The sequence below is a fragment of the Bemisia tabaci genome, chromosome 8, assembly GCF_918797505.1.
Source record: "Bemisia tabaci chromosome 8, PGI_BMITA_v3".
NCBI lineage: Eukaryota > Metazoa > Arthropoda > Insecta > Hemiptera > Aleyrodidae > Bemisia > Bemisia tabaci.
In genome coordinates, this window is record NC_092800.1 from 3,706,646 (window position 1) to 3,723,771 (window position 17,126).

At 43.7% G+C, this 17,126-nt stretch overlaps 1 protein-coding gene and 1 long non-coding RNA gene across 4 annotated transcripts in view; both read right to left on the bottom strand.

Annotated features, from left to right (window-relative positions):
* The window catches only part of LOC140225307 (uncharacterized), a 197,936-nt gene that overhangs the window by 104,195 nt on the left and 76,615 nt on the right, over window positions 1-17,126 (bottom strand). The window lies entirely within an intron of this gene.
* sbb (scribbler) overlaps window positions 1-17,126 on the bottom strand; it is a 411,047-nt gene that overhangs the window by 50,108 nt on the left and 343,813 nt on the right. For all 3 annotated transcript variants that reach the window (XM_019052799.2, XM_072303748.1, XM_019052798.2), the window contains one exon: window positions 6,904-8,173. In XM_019052799.2, coding sequence (XP_018908344.2) covers window positions 6,904-8,091 — 1,188 coding nt within the window. In that variant the 5' untranslated portion in view covers window positions 8,092-8,173. The remainder of the gene's footprint in view (window positions 1-6,903; window positions 8,174-17,126) is intronic.

Below are 17,126 nucleotides of genomic sequence, written 5' to 3' on the forward strand. Positions count from 1 at the left end.
TTCTTGTTGCAATATCGCACCGCACTTACTAATTCGCAATCCCAATTGCAGAGTAACTCTCTGGAAGAAAAAACACATTGGATCTGGAGTCCAGACTCTTAAAAACATCGACAAGATAAAATACTCTTGATTCAATCAGATTTAAGCTTAAATCAAGAACCAAGCCTCTTAATTTGAGCGGATTTTCTTTTGATTTAAGCTTAAATCTGATGAGTCAAGAGTCCATTTTCTTGTCAATGTTTTCAAGAATCTGGACTCTAGATCCAATGTGTTTTTTTTTTTTTTTTTTTTTTTTTTTTTCCAGTGCTATATGGACTGGGGAGAGTATAGACGAGTCAAAATATGGAACTCTTGGGGCCCAAAAGGGCAGCCAAGCTTCTGACACAAAAAACACTTGAAAATTTCCGCTGCCATTCTTCAGATTCTAATATCGAGCCAAGATGGCCAAAAATGTACATACATGAGCGTTCTTCCAGAAACATGAGTAAATTCATGCAAAAACAAAGTCAATTGCGTGCTTTATAAACGACGAGTCGTGATATTGGAGAATTTGCGCACAAAAATCTTGTTGCTCCATCTGATAGTGCTTAATGAGCTAACAATGAGTTCGCAGTATTTTCCATAAATAGGATGTTGTAGAGGAATAGATTTAAAGGTGGAAATATGTACGGCCTTGTGACGTCATCTGGCGACATTTCCCTTTGAAACGTATGTATTTCATCAGGTTAGATTACTTTGTCATATTCCTTCCCATAATCGTTCGACTTAAAAACCAAGGATATCGTTGTACTCATTTCTCCTATTAATTCATTTTCAAACATGAAATTTGCACAATTTCAGACACCTGCAAATTCTCCATTGTAATGATAATTAGTACTGTATAGTTCGATTTCACAGCTTGACTGCCCTTCGGGCCTTAAAAGCTCCATCACCTAGCTTCAAAATTATCGACATGACCGTGCTCTGCCCAAATAGGTACTCTCCAATACGATGATCGATCACCAAAAAACTACCCAGTCAAGTCTTACCAGGGTGTCTATTATTTTATAATTTTGAAAAATCTTGATATTTTCCTGATTTTTCTCGATATTGTATAAAAAATTCCTGAATTTTTCATTTTGAAAATTCCTGATTTTTCTCGACTCCTGGCACGGTGGGCAAAAAGCAGTAAGACTTCCTCCGCTGAGGAGATTCGCGGATTTTCCTGATGCAAGACACCCTGTTTACGAAACGAGGGTGAGAAATCCTCTGATAAAATAACGGCGAAACCGTGATAACATGCGATTTTACGGGCAATTTTCTCGACGTGCGATACGGCAACACTGCGTGGACGTGACGTATAAATACCTGCATCCGTCAGGGCGGAGGAAGGGACGAGTAATGCGCGAGCGCCTTGCAAGTCGCTGCCAAAAGCTTAACATTTAACGACTTGACGTGCCGTGCCGTGCCGCAGCACGGATGCGATGCAAGCGTTGAGCGGTGAGCGGTGAGCGTTGAACGTTGACATTCAAGCCGAAGCACCGGTCGCGGTCGCGCCAGACAAAGCCCCCCGACACATACAGGCCGATGACACGCTCTCACCCCGGTCTACGGGACGCCGCTTCAAAGCTTAACCTCAAAAGCTCCGTTCCAGGAAATGAAAAACCAATTAGCCGTCGACCGAGAGAGAGGGAGAGAGAAAGAGAGAGGTCGCCGATGAAACGTTTTATCAGATACGAGACGGAATTTTATGATGACGTGAGGTTGGAGAGGAGACAATATAGTCTAGGAACCTGCAATAATGTAATCGGGTGAAGCGAAAGTTTAAAATGAAGTGGTGCTTCACGGTCTACATGAAAAGCCCAGCCGAGGATAACAGAGACGTAGCTGGGCCTCGTTTTTTAACTTTCCTCCCGAATCTAAGCAAAACCTTAATGGACTACTAGACAAGGTACGAATTTAAGTGATCTAATACATGTTCCTTAACCAGAATTTCACGTAAAACACGATTCACACAGCGAAAATTTCTGAAACCAACTCCTAACAAAGATATTAACGTTTTTATTTCACATTGGTTACTAGGAATTTGAACTACCCGCTCACAAGAAACTCAAAACTCTACGTGAGTCAAATCGCGCACTTCAACAGTTTCAGCAAGCTTCTCAATCGAGCAATGTTCATTTCCCACCATGTGGTGTTCAAACTATAAGCAATTTGCTACTGCTGAGCCAAAGCATCAAGATTGAGGTTGCCAGATTTTTAAATTGCAGATACTGTCATGATGACGTTTAGCGCGCGATGTGAATCATGTTGAGCATTGAGTTTTCATGAGCGGATGATTTGAATTCGCGCATCAAGAATCATAAAATATCTTCGTAAGGAATTAATTTCGGTAATTTTTGTTGTGCGCATCGTGTTCTACGTGAAATTTTAGTTACGAAACATGTATCAGAATGCTGAAATTCGTACCTTGTCTAGTGGTCCATTGCAGAATAGAGCGGAGCATTGCGAGTTTACGTCTCGCGCCATCGCGCCTTCACTTTTGCAGACGCAACACGGACATCCATCAAGTACGAATAGTTGTATCTCTGCGCCGTCATTGACGCGTTTCCTTTCATTTACTCTATTTCCATATTTTGTTGATTTCCGTTGGTTTAATATGAAGTGGTGCTTCACGGTCTACATGAAAAGCCCAGCCGAGGATAAGAGAGGCGTAACTGGGCCTCGTTTTTTAACCTTTTCTCCCGAATCTGAGCAAAACCTCAATTGCAGAATAGAGCGGAGCATTGCGAGTTTACGTCTCGCGCCATCGTGCCTTCAATTTTGCAGACGCAACACGGACATCCATCAAGTACGAATAGTTGTATCTCTGCGCCGTCATTGTTGCGTTTCCTTTCATTTACTCTATTTCCATATTTTGTTGATTTCCGTTGGTTTAATTTGGGGCTCAACGCTTTTTATCACCAACCGATGAAAGATGGTAAGCTTGTTGACCGATATGTCAAATGAAATTCACCTGATGATGACAGATAAACATCGGAGTGAGCGTTTTGCTGAGCGCGTTCTGGCAAATTAGGTTAGCAATTAGCATTGCTAAACCGTTCCGCTTCAGATAGGATAGATAACATGTTGACATTCGTAACAAACGAAAAACTAAATAAAAGCAAAACACGCAAGTTCACATGCGAGTGAAAATGAGCAAAAATTAATCAATCAAGTATTTTCCAAATTGGTACTCAGGCCTACAGGTCTCGATACACGATCAAATTCCGGAACCAATTCTCATCCAAGTGTCTCGAAATCGTTATCAGTCTTAAAAGCGTTACTTCCCTTTATTTTAAAAAGAAAACTTGTCAGAAATGCGAAAATGATGAATGGTGGCGCTTTATTTGGAACCAAATACGACGGGCCGTCAAATTTTGATCGTAAAAGACCATTGAATGGTGCCCAACACTTCCGACAGTCATCAAATGGTCTACTTCAAAGGTGTGGCGTGCTTTGCGATACATCGATTGATCTGTCAATTAAACCCATAGAAAAGGACCACACGGAGAAAAAAACTTCGTGCTTGGGACCCGCAGTTTAGGTCATATGGATCTCTGAAGTTTTCGGATTGAGCATCTGAACACTTTAGGTCCAGCTGCTGAGGTTTAATTGGATCACACATCTGAAGCTTCAGTTCTTACATCTGAAGTACTTTGGTTTTCACATCCGAACAACTTCGGTTCTCACATCTGTAGTACTTCAGATGTAAGAGCTGGAGTTTCAAATGTGTGATCCGAACCTCGACAGCTAGACCTAAAGTGTTCAGATGCTCAATCCGAAAACTTCAGAGATCCATACGACCTAAACTTCGGGTCCCACGCACGAGGTTTTTTTCTCCGTGCAATATATGCAGGGTGTTGGTAACGAACAACTTAATATTAGATTCTTCAACACAGCTTCCAATGGGGGTATATCGATAATCGATCATTTACGCCTCGCCACTGGTCTCCTGTGATCGGGATTGGTTCAGAATTTGATCGAGTATCGAGACTACACTAGGGTGTTTCTTATTTTTTAAATTTTCGAAATCGAAGGAGGTCCTGATCCTAAAAGTTGATGTGTGGATAGATTAGAAGCCCTGTGCAAGGAAAAAATTTTAAAACAATTTTTACCCGGTGCTCAAACGACTTAAGTGACACAGGTTGAAATTTGAGGTTTTTAGACAAAATAACACTATTTCCTGGTGGAAAACGCCGAGTTACGGCCCTAAAGGGCGAAAATTTCGTCCGTTTGGTCGTATCTACAACACAAAAGCCGCAAAACACCCGAGAAAGGCGCGCGCAAGGAAAGACACTTGGGGCAAAATGGACGCGCCGCAGCGCAACGCGCGCGCGCGTCCTCTGCACTGCCCAAGCGACATGCCGCATGCCGCACACACGCACTAAGCTTACGCTGGCCCGAAAGTTCCCGTACGTTGCAATGTATCATTATTAATTGACCTAGATACACACTAACATTAAAAAAAAGGTTGAAACGTATAAATACATCTAAAAAACACATTCTCTTAATATGATATTGGCTATAATGTAGGAAAATCAATTTCAACAAATTAAACAATTCAAAGTTAATCAACTAAATCAAATCATCGACAGTTTACTTAAAGGCTAAGAGTCTTCAAATGTTTATCCGACTATTTTTATTATATTTGGATCGTTTTATTGACTTTGGCTGTGACTTATAAGAGATCATGAAAATGAAGCTCTTGTTCATATCAGGAGTTGGCAATTCAAGTACTGATTGATTTGTAAATAAACTTCGCGTGAAACAAGATGGTTTCAGTGTGGTTTTCTCTGAAACAAACCCCCCCCCCCCAAAAAAAAAAAAACTCCCTAAGTTAAGGCCGTATTTAAGGAGATATCCCCGCTTTCCTGTGAGTCCTTCGTATTAAGCCAAACTTTCTATGCAAGGTTAAAGAGCAAATCGACGGCTTAAGTTCGCAATCACGTATCTCGTTTGCGGTGTCTGTAAATCTCCGTCTTTATGTTATTTTTTAAAGGAGAACAAACTGATACCATTCCTTGAAGTTTTTGCAGAACTTTGTTTGCACAGAGATGAAAAATCACGGTAGTTTAAAGAATTGCCGTTGAGTAGTTTTCCGTTTAAAAAGTATAGTAGGTATGACAGGAAGTCTGCGACGTCACAAACCGAGTTGTGTGGTTGCTGACTTACAACGTCGAAATGAATCAGCAGGATTGCCATGTTTTCAGTTTTGGAAACCCCAAACAAAGTGGCTGCCCTGTCAATGTATTATTTGCTCTTTGCGTTGAGAGTTTGACTTGATACAGTGGCGGACTCTCATGATGGGATGGGACATTCCCTCCATTACAGCATCAACTTTAAGAGTTTTTTTTCAGTTTTGGAGTTTGGCTCGGAGGAAACCGGTGAAACCATTGTGTTTCTCGCGAAATTGTACGTATGAATTAGTACACAAATCGCTAATTCCTGACATATGCAAGATCTCCATCACCTTCCGATGTTACCTATCCTATATCACTTTAATTTTGCGTGCAGCATCATCATTAACAACTTTTATGACTTAACTACAGTAAAAGCTCGTTAAGACGAAAAATGAATTTTTTTTACATCGACAATTATGGAAGTATCAAGGGACCGAAAAAATTTCGTCTTGAGCGGATTTGCGTCTTAACCGTATTTCGTCTTAACGAGCTTTTACTGTACTTTTTTTAACCTCTAAATATTCGGAAGTAAATAGCCATGGGGCTGGGTAAGAGTCTAGAAATGAAAATGGCAAATTCATGATATTGAAAAAAGGCTGTAGTGTTGGTTGTGAAGAGGACTGGCATTACCGGGCATTCTTCAGCGTAGGTACACATTGAGGCGGACATCTGCCATATTGGAAAAATAAAAAAATGACCCCGAAAAATGACCTGGAGGTCATCGCAGACCTCAAGAAATTGCGCAGCTTTAATGAGAGTACCTACAGCAGCTAGTGTTGCGTTCCGTAATTTATCCGGCCACGTATGGTACCAATGTAAGTAAAAGTTTGGTTCCCTTGGCATAATTGATGGGAGATTGTCATCGGACACCAAAAGAGTCTTTGTTCACAACATAAAACACAATTTAGGGTTTCCTAATCCGCCTATCCGCCAGAACGTACAATTTAACTGATGTCTAGGGTCACATTTGAAGACAATTATTTTCATGATCTCTTATGAGTCACAGCCAAAGTCAATAAAACGATCCAAATATAATAAAAATAGTCGGATAAACATTTGAAGACTCTTAGCCTTTAAGTAAACTGTCGATGATTTGATTTAGTTGATTAACTTTGAATTGTTTAATTTGTTGAAATTGATTTTCCTACATTATAGCCAATATCATATTAAGAGAATGTGTTTTTTAGATGTATTTATACGTTTCAACCTTTTTTTTAATGTTAGTGTGTATCTAGGTCAATTAATAATGATACATTGCAACGTACGGGAACTTTCGGGCCAGCGTAAGCTTAGTGCGTGTGTGCGGCATGCGGCATGTCGCTTGGGCAGTGCAGAGGACGCGCGCGCGCGTTGCGCTGCGGCGCGTCCATTTTGCCCCAAGTGTCTTTCCTTGCGCGCGCCTTTCTCGGGTGTTTTGCGGCTTTTGTGTTGTAGATACGACCAAACGGACGAAATTTTCGCCCTTTGTCTAAAAACCTCAAATTTCAACCTGTGTCACTTAAGTCGTTTGAGCACCGGGTAAAAATTGTTTTAAAATTTTTTCCTTGCACAGGGCTTCTAATCTATCCACACATCAACTTTTAAGACCAGGACCTCCTTCGATTTCGAAAATTTAAAAAATAAGAAACACCCTAGACTACACCAGAGAAAAATTCTCTAGTATCCAAACTACAAAAATAAAAGAACAATAAGAGTGACTCACCTTAGGGTCAACGGGCGCAGTCTTAATTTTTTTGATAAGAGGTGGGGAGGGCGACGAAGGGGGGACGGTGGGGGGCGCCGGGGAGTCGTCGTGCGGTAGCGAGGCCGACGACGCCGCCGTCGAGTTGACGAGGGCCGCGGGGGAGGCGGCCGGGACGGGGGCCGCCGGGACGCCCTTGGGCGCGTCCTTGGCGGAGGGCGACGCCGGGAGGGGCGGCGGCGCCGAGGCGGGGGGTCCGGGGGCGTTGGGACTCACCGGGGGCCCGGGCCCGCTCACAGCCACTGGGAACACTACTCGTTGGACGGGCGTCCGCACTAGACCGTTGACGTCACTGTTCTGCACGGGGGTGGCGACCGGCTGCGAGGGCGGGACCACGACCGGGCCGGGCCCGGGGACGGTGGCCACCATGGGCGGGGTCGCGACCGGGGGCGGGGGCAGGGGCCCGGGCCCCGCGGGGGTGGAGCCGGGCGTCGGGCCCGCGGGCGTCTTGACGATGCCCGGCGAGGACTTCTCCGCGTGTTTCTTATCCCTGCGGTGGCTCGAGGAGCCTCGCTTCCCCGAGGCCACCGCTCCACTTGCACAACTATTCACACTATTCATATTGGCGTTGAGCGCGGGCGGGGCGTGTAGGGGCGGGGCCGCGTTGCCGCCGCCCGCCGCCAGGGGGTCGTTCCCGTTGCCCGCCCCGGGGGCGGCTCCGTTGAGCTGCTCGCCCGGCTTGACGATCTCGTGCTTGGCCTCGGAGGTCTTGGTTCCGGGCTTAGTTCTCTTGATCTTCATCTTGAGGCCTTTGTCGACGGTGGCCGAGTGCTCGACGGCGAGCTTGCCTGTCTTGCCGGCGGCCGCCATGGCGGCGGGAGTGGGCGTGGTCTGTGCCGCTGCTGGCGCCACCCCGCCTCCTCCTCCTCCGCCTCCGCTTCCGGCTACTGCTCCACTTCCTGTTCCGGGTCCGGGGACACTCTTCTCGTTCGTTTTCTCTATATCCGCATCCAAGTCTATGATCAGGTCGCCGATGCCCACGTCCCATTCGTTGTCATCGTACTCGAAGTTGGTCGACGTGGTCGTGGTGGCGGTGGGTTCACTGGATCCTCCTTGGGCCGTTCCTTGCTTCGCCTTGGTCGGGGCTTTGGCCGCCGTGCTGCCGTGCGTGGCGCCGTCCAGCGGGCTGTCTCTCATTGGGGCAGCCATGGGCGCCGCGGCCGGCCGTCGCTCTCGCTCGCTGTCGGGTGCCGCCGCCCGCCAGACTCACGCGGCAACACCATCTTACTTTCTGAAACAAACCAAACAAATTCGCATCATTAAAACACCGCCTCTTCCACACACACGCATAATATAAATTATACAAATCAAAGCATTGGTACTGGAGTAACCTAGAATAAAAGCGGGTACTCGTATTACCAAACAAGGACTGCCCATTCGTCTAGATCCATCAAAATGACGTGTATTTAGAGGGGCAATACTGCCGTGCTAAGGAAGAACGCCGTATGAACCTTCAGACGTGGCCAAATTTCCTTCAATAAAACCTTAATTTACTGGGAAAATCTTAATGTTTTTCTTCAGTTTTTCCAGACAATTTTGTTCGCAATTTTGTCTAAAATATCAGAAAATTTTAAGGAAGAATACGCATAATCGTTCTCAAAAATACATGTTTTATCCGGGGCAATTTGGCAACTCTTGAATGATCATACTGTGTTTTCCCTTATCACGGCAGTATACCATTGCTGTTGGTCTGCTTTTCCTTGAATTTAATTCAGTTTTTTCAAGTTTATGATTCAATCAGCATTTTGGTGCTCGGATCTTCGACATGGGCAATATGAGCGTTGAAAGGGCTCATGAGTTAGAATCAGGCAACCTCGTCGTCGCCGCCGCTGACGTCACTGGCGCCTTATAATTCCCATTCATTCTTACGGCCGTTAACTAACGAGCACATCCTATCTATCCCACCTGTCTTGGTCTCGTTTGGCATAAATGCGTCCGATTGATCGCCAAACCCGTAAGACGTCAAGATTCAAAGATCAATCTCAAAATCGAACATTTCAGAGTTATTGCACTGTTCCTCTGTACAACAGTACACAAGCGTGATCCACGACGGGCGACACAAAAGCTCCCAACTCCTGACAATCGGGCATAAGGTCATAGGGAACATTCTCATCCAACAAGACTAAATACGCCGGCTGGGATCTCGGCGGGGAACCGGTTTGCGACGCTCGAGCACTGTCATCGGAGCGCGGGTCGGAATCGCAAGGCGAACCGGGTAATTGAAATCCCGGACCGATTACCCGTCCGACATTCGCCACTCACAATCGGTACACTTTCACACGTGTGGCATATTGATTCGTCGTCCCCCTCGCACACCCCCCCCCCCCGCCTCCCCCTTGACCCCCCTCGTCCCTGGCCCGCAGCTATTTCGAATGAGATCGGTTATGGTGCTTCACCGCGCCAGCCGAGTCGGGCGCTCATCCTCCGCTACAAGATGCGGTTTTATCCTGCTTTGAGTCCGGCTCACAGTAGTGATAAAGTCAATTTGACGTTGCATCGGATACATTTTAAGAACTCGATTAGATTTCTGATGACATCGATGCCGTCAAAGAGGCGACAGACCAGAGACAAGAGACCCACTGGTATCTTGGCAATGGTGGGCGCTTTTACTTCCAGGACTTCATAACATTCAACTTATGACCTACCTCCTCTGTGGATGGTGAATGGTTAAAAACGTGTTTGGATTTTCGTTTCACAAACGAACAAAAGTTGGGGAAACTTTTTGGCTTATGGCGTTACCTGAAACTCATCCATCCACCTAATAGGTAATATCTCTGTTGCTCTCTTATAATTGGACCGCGTCAAACAGAAAAGAACCAAGTCACATCAGCTATTGCCAAATTTAAGAGGGCAATTAAAATTTTTACATAAAAACGATTGAGCGGATTTTCGTGCAAATTGCAGTGAATTTTTTCCATAGAACTAAGCAAATTCCTTAAAAATCTTAAAGGAATCCGCACAACCGTTCTCGCTTAAAAAAGTAAATTGCTCAGTTTTTGGAGATGACTGATGTGGCTTGGTTCCTTTCTGTTAAAAGTGGTCCAATTGTCCATAGAGAAGTGTTGAATCCCCGAGACGAGAGTAAAACCTTCCACCTGCCACCAAGAGGCCAGAGGAGGGTCTCTTGGCTCTGGACTGAACCAATGTATTCTTCGGGCCTCTATTACAAACTAACTGCAAATGCACTGAAACTGCACCTCGTATTTGAGCTGCAAATTCTAATTTGTATTTCGTCATATTATACATTTTGAGGGGTGCTCCTTATAGGTAACTCCATAAGAAAATCGTTGGAACTACATGTTACCTTCTACTTTTGATAATAACGAAGATAAAAGCTTCGCAGTTTCAAAATCATGTCCAAGTTCTCATACTGTTTGCTTCTAGTGTGCGTCTTCAGCCCGTCTCGGTGACAATCCGATTGTTGCGCGGGTATTGACGGTTCGAACGACGAACCGATTGAGATGAGAAACGAGCGTCTTCGTTGCAAGGATGATTCCTGTAATAAACGGATTTCGCGGTGGATTGCGATTTGACTCAAGGTGAACGCCGGTTGGAAAGGCTGACAGAGCTGTTTCACACGTCCCGACATCGAATTAATAACCTCATATTTGGACTACATTTTGCAATTGAGAATTTGCATGCAAATTTTTTATTGCTTCATCTGAAAGTTCTCGAAGAGCTGACTTCACAGCATTTTTTATAATTTTTTTCTGGTGGGGGAAATATTATAAAATTAGATTTAAAACTGAGAAAATGCATCGCCCAGTGACGTCTTCTGACGGCATTTCCCATTAAAACACACGTTCTTCAGCAGATTAGATTGGTTTGTCATATTTCTCCAATAATTGTTCAACTCATGAACCAATGGTATCCTCGTGTTCAGTTCACTCAGTAGTTTCCACTTGTGGCCTGGTTACACGATCGAATTCTCGTCAAATTCCGATCAAAATGATGACCAAGATGGCGGTAGAGAGTTATCTAGATTGATGAGTAAAATTAATTGAAACAGCGTGTTGATTGAAATAAGCATGAAATAAGCACGGTTGTGTGGAAATCAGATGAAGGATGAGCCCCACAGCTCCATCATCTACCTACCATCACATTTTTGCAGGCCGCAGAAATTTGATGGTAGATGGTGCGCACCAGTCACCATTTGATCGGAAATTGACGGTTTGAGCGTGTAACCAGCGCATTTTACACAAAATTCATCAAATTTCAGACACATGCAAATACTCTATTCGAAACTACAATTTCTTGCTCAGCCTAGAAACAGCGTATGTACCATTAGTTTGCCTACGTACGTAAGTGTTTTTACGAATGAGGTAGAAACTGTAGTTCCTAGTTGGCAAAATAAAGTTCATTTCTACTTCGCGAGCAAAATTAATCAATTTGAGGGCATTTGTGAGATTTTCGGAAGTCTGACTTAGTCTGTTGAAAATATCGATTTAGGTGAGGCAAACTACCTCACTAAGGATCGATTACATTACATACATTTAAATGGAGGCAAAACAGTGTTGCCAAATTACAAGACTCGCCGCTGAATGTACCGAGACACAAGGCGCGGATATTAAATTAAAGGGACGTCAAGGTTTATACACGGGCGCTTCGGGGAAGGGCGAAAAGCATTTAAAGCGATCCCGCTAATAATTTAACCGCCGACAACACGAAGCGACGACTTGTCGCGGATTTTTCCACCTAACCTGATTACTTATTGCGCGACCGAGGGTGCCAGGTGGCCGAATTTCAGCGCTCCCTGAAATTAAAGAAGGGTAATTCGTGCGGAGAATTAGTCTACCCTGCGAAAGACCGATAAATTACGTGGAGCTGAAGTTGTAGAAGTGCTTCGAAAAGCGCTAGTGCACCGTTGCCAGAATGCACTTGAACGATTTTGAGTTGGCGGTGTTCGGGAATGGTGTTAAATCATGCGAGGTAAAAATATGACTTCCTTATCTTTTGGCTCTCTTCAACTTTCCGCCTCGAGCTCGAATTCGCTCGGTCTATGGAACTGATACATGGGTAAGATTAGGACTTTAATTGCGCTAAAATGTCAGGCTAAAGCTTACATACTAAATCTTTCAGAGACCCCTCGCTTCTTTATTAGTAGCGGGCGAAAAAAGAAAAGAAAAGAAAATGAATGATCGCCATTGATCGAAAAATCATTGACGGACACCACTCCTCAGTTTTTGAGTAAAGTCGGCCATACTGGAAGAAAAAGTCTTCGATCGGATTTTTGCTGAATTAAGAGGATATACGCTCAAATTGGGCGTGTTTCTGCCGAACTGAACTACGTGCATTATGACATGAGCCCTGTTATGCATACATTCTTATGGATCTCAGGGCTCATGCCTTAATACATTTAGTTCCGTTTGGCAGAAATACGTCCAATTCAAAGGCTTGCATGGCTCTCGATTCGAGCAAACTACCAATTGAATCGAGGGCATTTTTTTTGGGTCAAATTTGTTCTGAGTCTGGACTAGAGATCCAAGCTACTTTTTTCAAGTGCATTCTCAATATTTGAGTGTAAACCCTGTACGGCTAACTCTGAAAACTCAAGGGTTTGTCAATTTTCCCTTGCGTTTTTCAAGAGGGCTAGTCTTTTCTAAAAAAATATTGAGTAAAAATAAAAGCTCAAAAAATATAAAAAATATTCAAGTATATTAGAGCACTATTCGGTATACATATGAACTTTGGGGTCGTCCCTGAGTTAAGTAACGCACTTTTATGGCAATTTTTGACCCCCCCCCCCTCCCCTATTCGTAACGCTTTTGAGACGTAGGTCTCTGTCTTTTAACACGTAAAAACAAAATGGCATAACGCTCTCCTGGACCCCCCCCCCCCAGCCCTTGAACGTTACGTAATTTATGGACGGCCACTTTCGATATTGCCACAGTACATACCGTGTATACTTCGCGGAAAATGGAAATTTTGCAACGTTGGCAGGTGCAGCCTTCAAGCTCGGAGCTAGCTCTTCGATCTGCGCGCCCGGCTCCCGTTAATTTCGAGACGTGGCCCGAGGGGGGGAAGGTGAGGAGGGGGAAGGAGGGGGGTCGGTAGTCGGGAACAGCGGAAAGCAATTTTCGCCGAGCGTCGGGAAAATGAAAACTTATCGCTGATAAACATAACGGCGGCGGGGCAACTTTCCGCCTAAACTTTCGTCGCGAGACCCAGCCCCCCCCCCCCCGACCCCTTTCCCGCCGGTGCGACTTAACTGCAGATTTATAACCCCCACTCCGCTCGGATCCTCCACCTGAACGTCCCGGATTGTTGCCGATTTGGCGCGGGTCGCCCGTGACGAGACGCCGAAAAGGCGGGAAAAAACCCTGAGAAATTAAAAAACCTCCATCAGCGGGCTGATTAATTAAATTGATAGACAAAGCTATAGATAAAAGAGACATAGGGGGTATGGAGTTATCCTACTGGTTGAAATGGGTGGCTCCTATAGACTGAGGGAGAAGATCATTGACTAACTATCGTGGGTGTCGTGGGTTGTCGTTAGTTGGACCACATTTTGCAATAAGGAACCACTATTTCTGGCTCATTTTAGAAACAGCATATTTGTCATTGGTTTCCCTAAGCAGAAACGTGCTTTGATGGAAGAGCCAGAAATAGTGGTTCCTTATTGCAAAATGTAATCCAGTTAGTCTATTACCTACCTCCTTTGTCCATGGTACACACTTGCTTCCACCAATAGGATCCTTCCTGCACATTGCACAAACTTGATGAATAAAACGAAAGAAAGGAATTACTGTTAACTGACTGAAGAGATCCAAAAAAAAAGGGAGAAAAATAATTTATTTGTGTATCAGTTCCCTCGAGTTGCGTCCGCGCTGTATGGTCATAATTTTGATCCGACTGGATATTATCCAGTGGCGTGGCGTGCTTTACGATACATCTACTGATGTGCCATTTAAATACATAAAGAAGGATCGAACACCTCCATAATCGATTCTCTACCATAGCTTCAAATGGAGAAATATCGACATCGATAATTCACGCCTCGCCACTCATATTATCCTGCGGTGTAGAGTATAAAATTACTACCTAATTAGCGAACTCGTAGCGTATTCTGGTGAATTACCAACTCCAAGACGCTCGCAAATCTTCACTCATTAATTTCTCGATTCGCATAAACTTGAGCAGTAAAACAATGTTTTCGCACGCATTAATTATCGCCCCTCGAAACGGCTCCGTGATTAACTTTAAATTCAATTAATAACGGGAAACGAGTTCGCGAGCGTAACCAAACATTACAGAGCCCGATTTTGAACGTGCGAGATGCGACCAAGTTCCCCGTTAAAACACGCCAATTACGGAGTTGGTTTGACTTCAGAGGATTAACACCCCTACGGAAGTTGCTCCCAAGCTCACTAAGGGAGGAAAATTTTCCTAACGAGATGATCAAAACCGGAGATAAAGGCTCAAAATACTTTTTTCTTCTTCTTTTTTCATTTTTTAACACTGGAAAAAAAAATCGCTTAGATCGCGAGTTCGGATTCTTGAATAAAATGACAAGAAAAAATACTGTTGATTCAATCGGATTTTTGCTTGAATTAAAAGGAAACCCGCTTAAATTAAGAGGCATGGTTCTCGATTTGAGCAAAAATCCGATTGAATCGAGAGTATTTTTTCTTGTGAATGTTTTTAAGAGTCTGGACTCTAGATCCAAGCGACTTTTTTTCCAGTGAAATTAAGGAAATATTCTCTTTTATTTACGGAAAAAGGAGACATTCTTTTAAATTAAAATATGTTATTTTTAACGTATTCAAATAAAATAAAAGTGTCACCTAAGTTACATTTCATCGGATAAATTAAAAATTGCTTGAATTAAAAGAATTGCACTTTGCAAAATGAAACCGGGATCATACCAATGTCACTAAGATTGTGCAATTTTTTCACCTTGCAAATATGAACTGATCCTCGAAACAAATTTTATCGTAACTCCCAATAAACTATGAATTCAAGACGAAATTTACCTTTCTAAAAATGTTTTTCATATTTCAGTAATTTTCTGCGAAGAAGGTAATTGGCATAATCCTTGCAACATTAGAATGCTTTTGGTTCCTTCTCGCAAAATACAATCCAGATAAAAGGTGAAAGAAATGACTAAAAAAACTTTTTATTTTTTTTAATTTAAAAAAAAATGTTTTAACTATTATTATTTTTCCTTCCAATCAAGAAGAGTTTTGTTTTACTTTAAATACAACGCGTTTCAACCACTTTTTCAGCGGACACAAACGGACTGGTGGCAAGTATCGGGCAAAAAGATTTTAACCTTCCAAGTAGCACTCGCAGCTAGGACTGCTGGCAGCGTTTGCTCGAACACTTTCACTGACGAAAACGCTAAACTCCATTCTGACGAGCCCTGGACAACTTTGCATTAAATTGACGACATAGCCAATCTTGGAATGCAGTTACGATCTTTTACTAACAGAGAGAAGAAATTACTTGCACAGAAAATCTGCGAACGGCGTTCTAGTGTGAGAACGGGATATCCAAATTATGCACGTAATCGCGTGGGAAAGATTGCGGTTCTCAGCGGTGCCAGGGAAGGAGGCGTTGAACCCTTTGATGACAGATCGTGTCATCGAATGGGCCTTACCTTGATAAACTGAAATTGATGAATATGTTACAGGCAAATGTCACTGCCGTTGCTCGGGCAAAATGCAATCTTGACGAACCGCGTCACGACTTTCATGCGGAATTTTCGTTTAGGCAAAAACTGTTCTGCTTTTTCTTTAACACAAACCCATGGACCGTCGACAATATTTATTCGCTCAATGATGTAGACGGGAAAATCAGGAGGAGAGACAAACGGGAGCATTTTGTGAAATAAGGGTGTCTCTATCATGCAACGCTACTAAGATTGTGGCGGCTTTGTTGCAAGCCTGCGACGATTCCAAAACCGCTTAAAAATATTTTTCCCCCTCCATCCTACTTTGAATTTTTAATTAGTTTTCTTGAGCACTATTTGGGATGTTCGAGTACAAGTTGAGCAATAAAATACATTCCAAGTTGCAAAATCCGAACACCGTAGCATGGCATTGACGCCTCTGCAGTCTGCAGTATACAGTGAGAGTTTGCAGGTGTCTGAATTTTTATAAATTTCGTGTTTAAATGGAAACAACTAAGTAAACTGAACACGAGGATATCCTTCATTCATAAACTGGAAAATTATTGGAGGAGATATGGCAAAATTATACAGTCTGCTATTTGACACATGTGTTTGAATGGAGAATACCACCAGATGACGTCAGTAGGTAAAGCATTTCCTCACATTTAAAGTTATTTTTAGACTATTTCCAGTGACAGAAAAAAATTATAAAAAATGGAAAAAAATCAGCTCTTTCAGCACTCTCAATGAAACAATAAAAAAAAATTGCGTGCGCAACTCAACAATTTCTGACAATTCTGCTTCAAAAATTAACTCACCGACTGAAAACACATCTCCTACTTACAAATCCCGCGTCATTTAGCCAATTCCGTTTGACACCGAGGTAGAGTCATGTCGACACTTATCGCGCGACGATCATGCCTCCTCCTTTATGTCGTGTCGTAACACAAGATCTCTTTGATGACAACTTTAATACGGCTCACGTTCATTTTTTCGTGCACACTTGAGCCCCGACGCTGAAAAGTGATTTAATAAAGGCAGATCCTCTCGCGGTTCTTTCCCTCGCCCTCGCACGGCATTCTTCAAACGACGCGCTTTGTTTTTCCTTTTCCATCCGTTCCTTTTTATATTTTTTAATTCCATCAACTCGGAGGAGGCGAGTTTTTCACCCCCCTTTTCCACACGGTCTGACGCTGTTTCGGCACCATGTTTCCCGGAGTTTATTACGCGTCGTACAAACGATAAGTGCTGTCGAATCGTCGGATCCAGAATCCGACGGTGCGTCCCCCTCGGTGTTTGTGCAAGCCTCTCATCCCTCCAGTCATGCATGTTCGAAACGGTCCATTTCATAAACGACTTAACCAAAACTAATATGTTTCCGCGCCCGCTCCGGAGGGTTGCAACCCCTCGTCAACCCTTTCGAGGTCGCTTCGCTTTGGTTGCGTTCGATCGCAAAGCTCAACCCTTTCGCGTCACCCGAGGTCCGTTAGAACCTGATTCTCTATTAGGCTAATCAAAGCGTGGAAACGCATCAGTTTACGAGATTTCAGCTGCATTCCTTCATAGCGCAGGG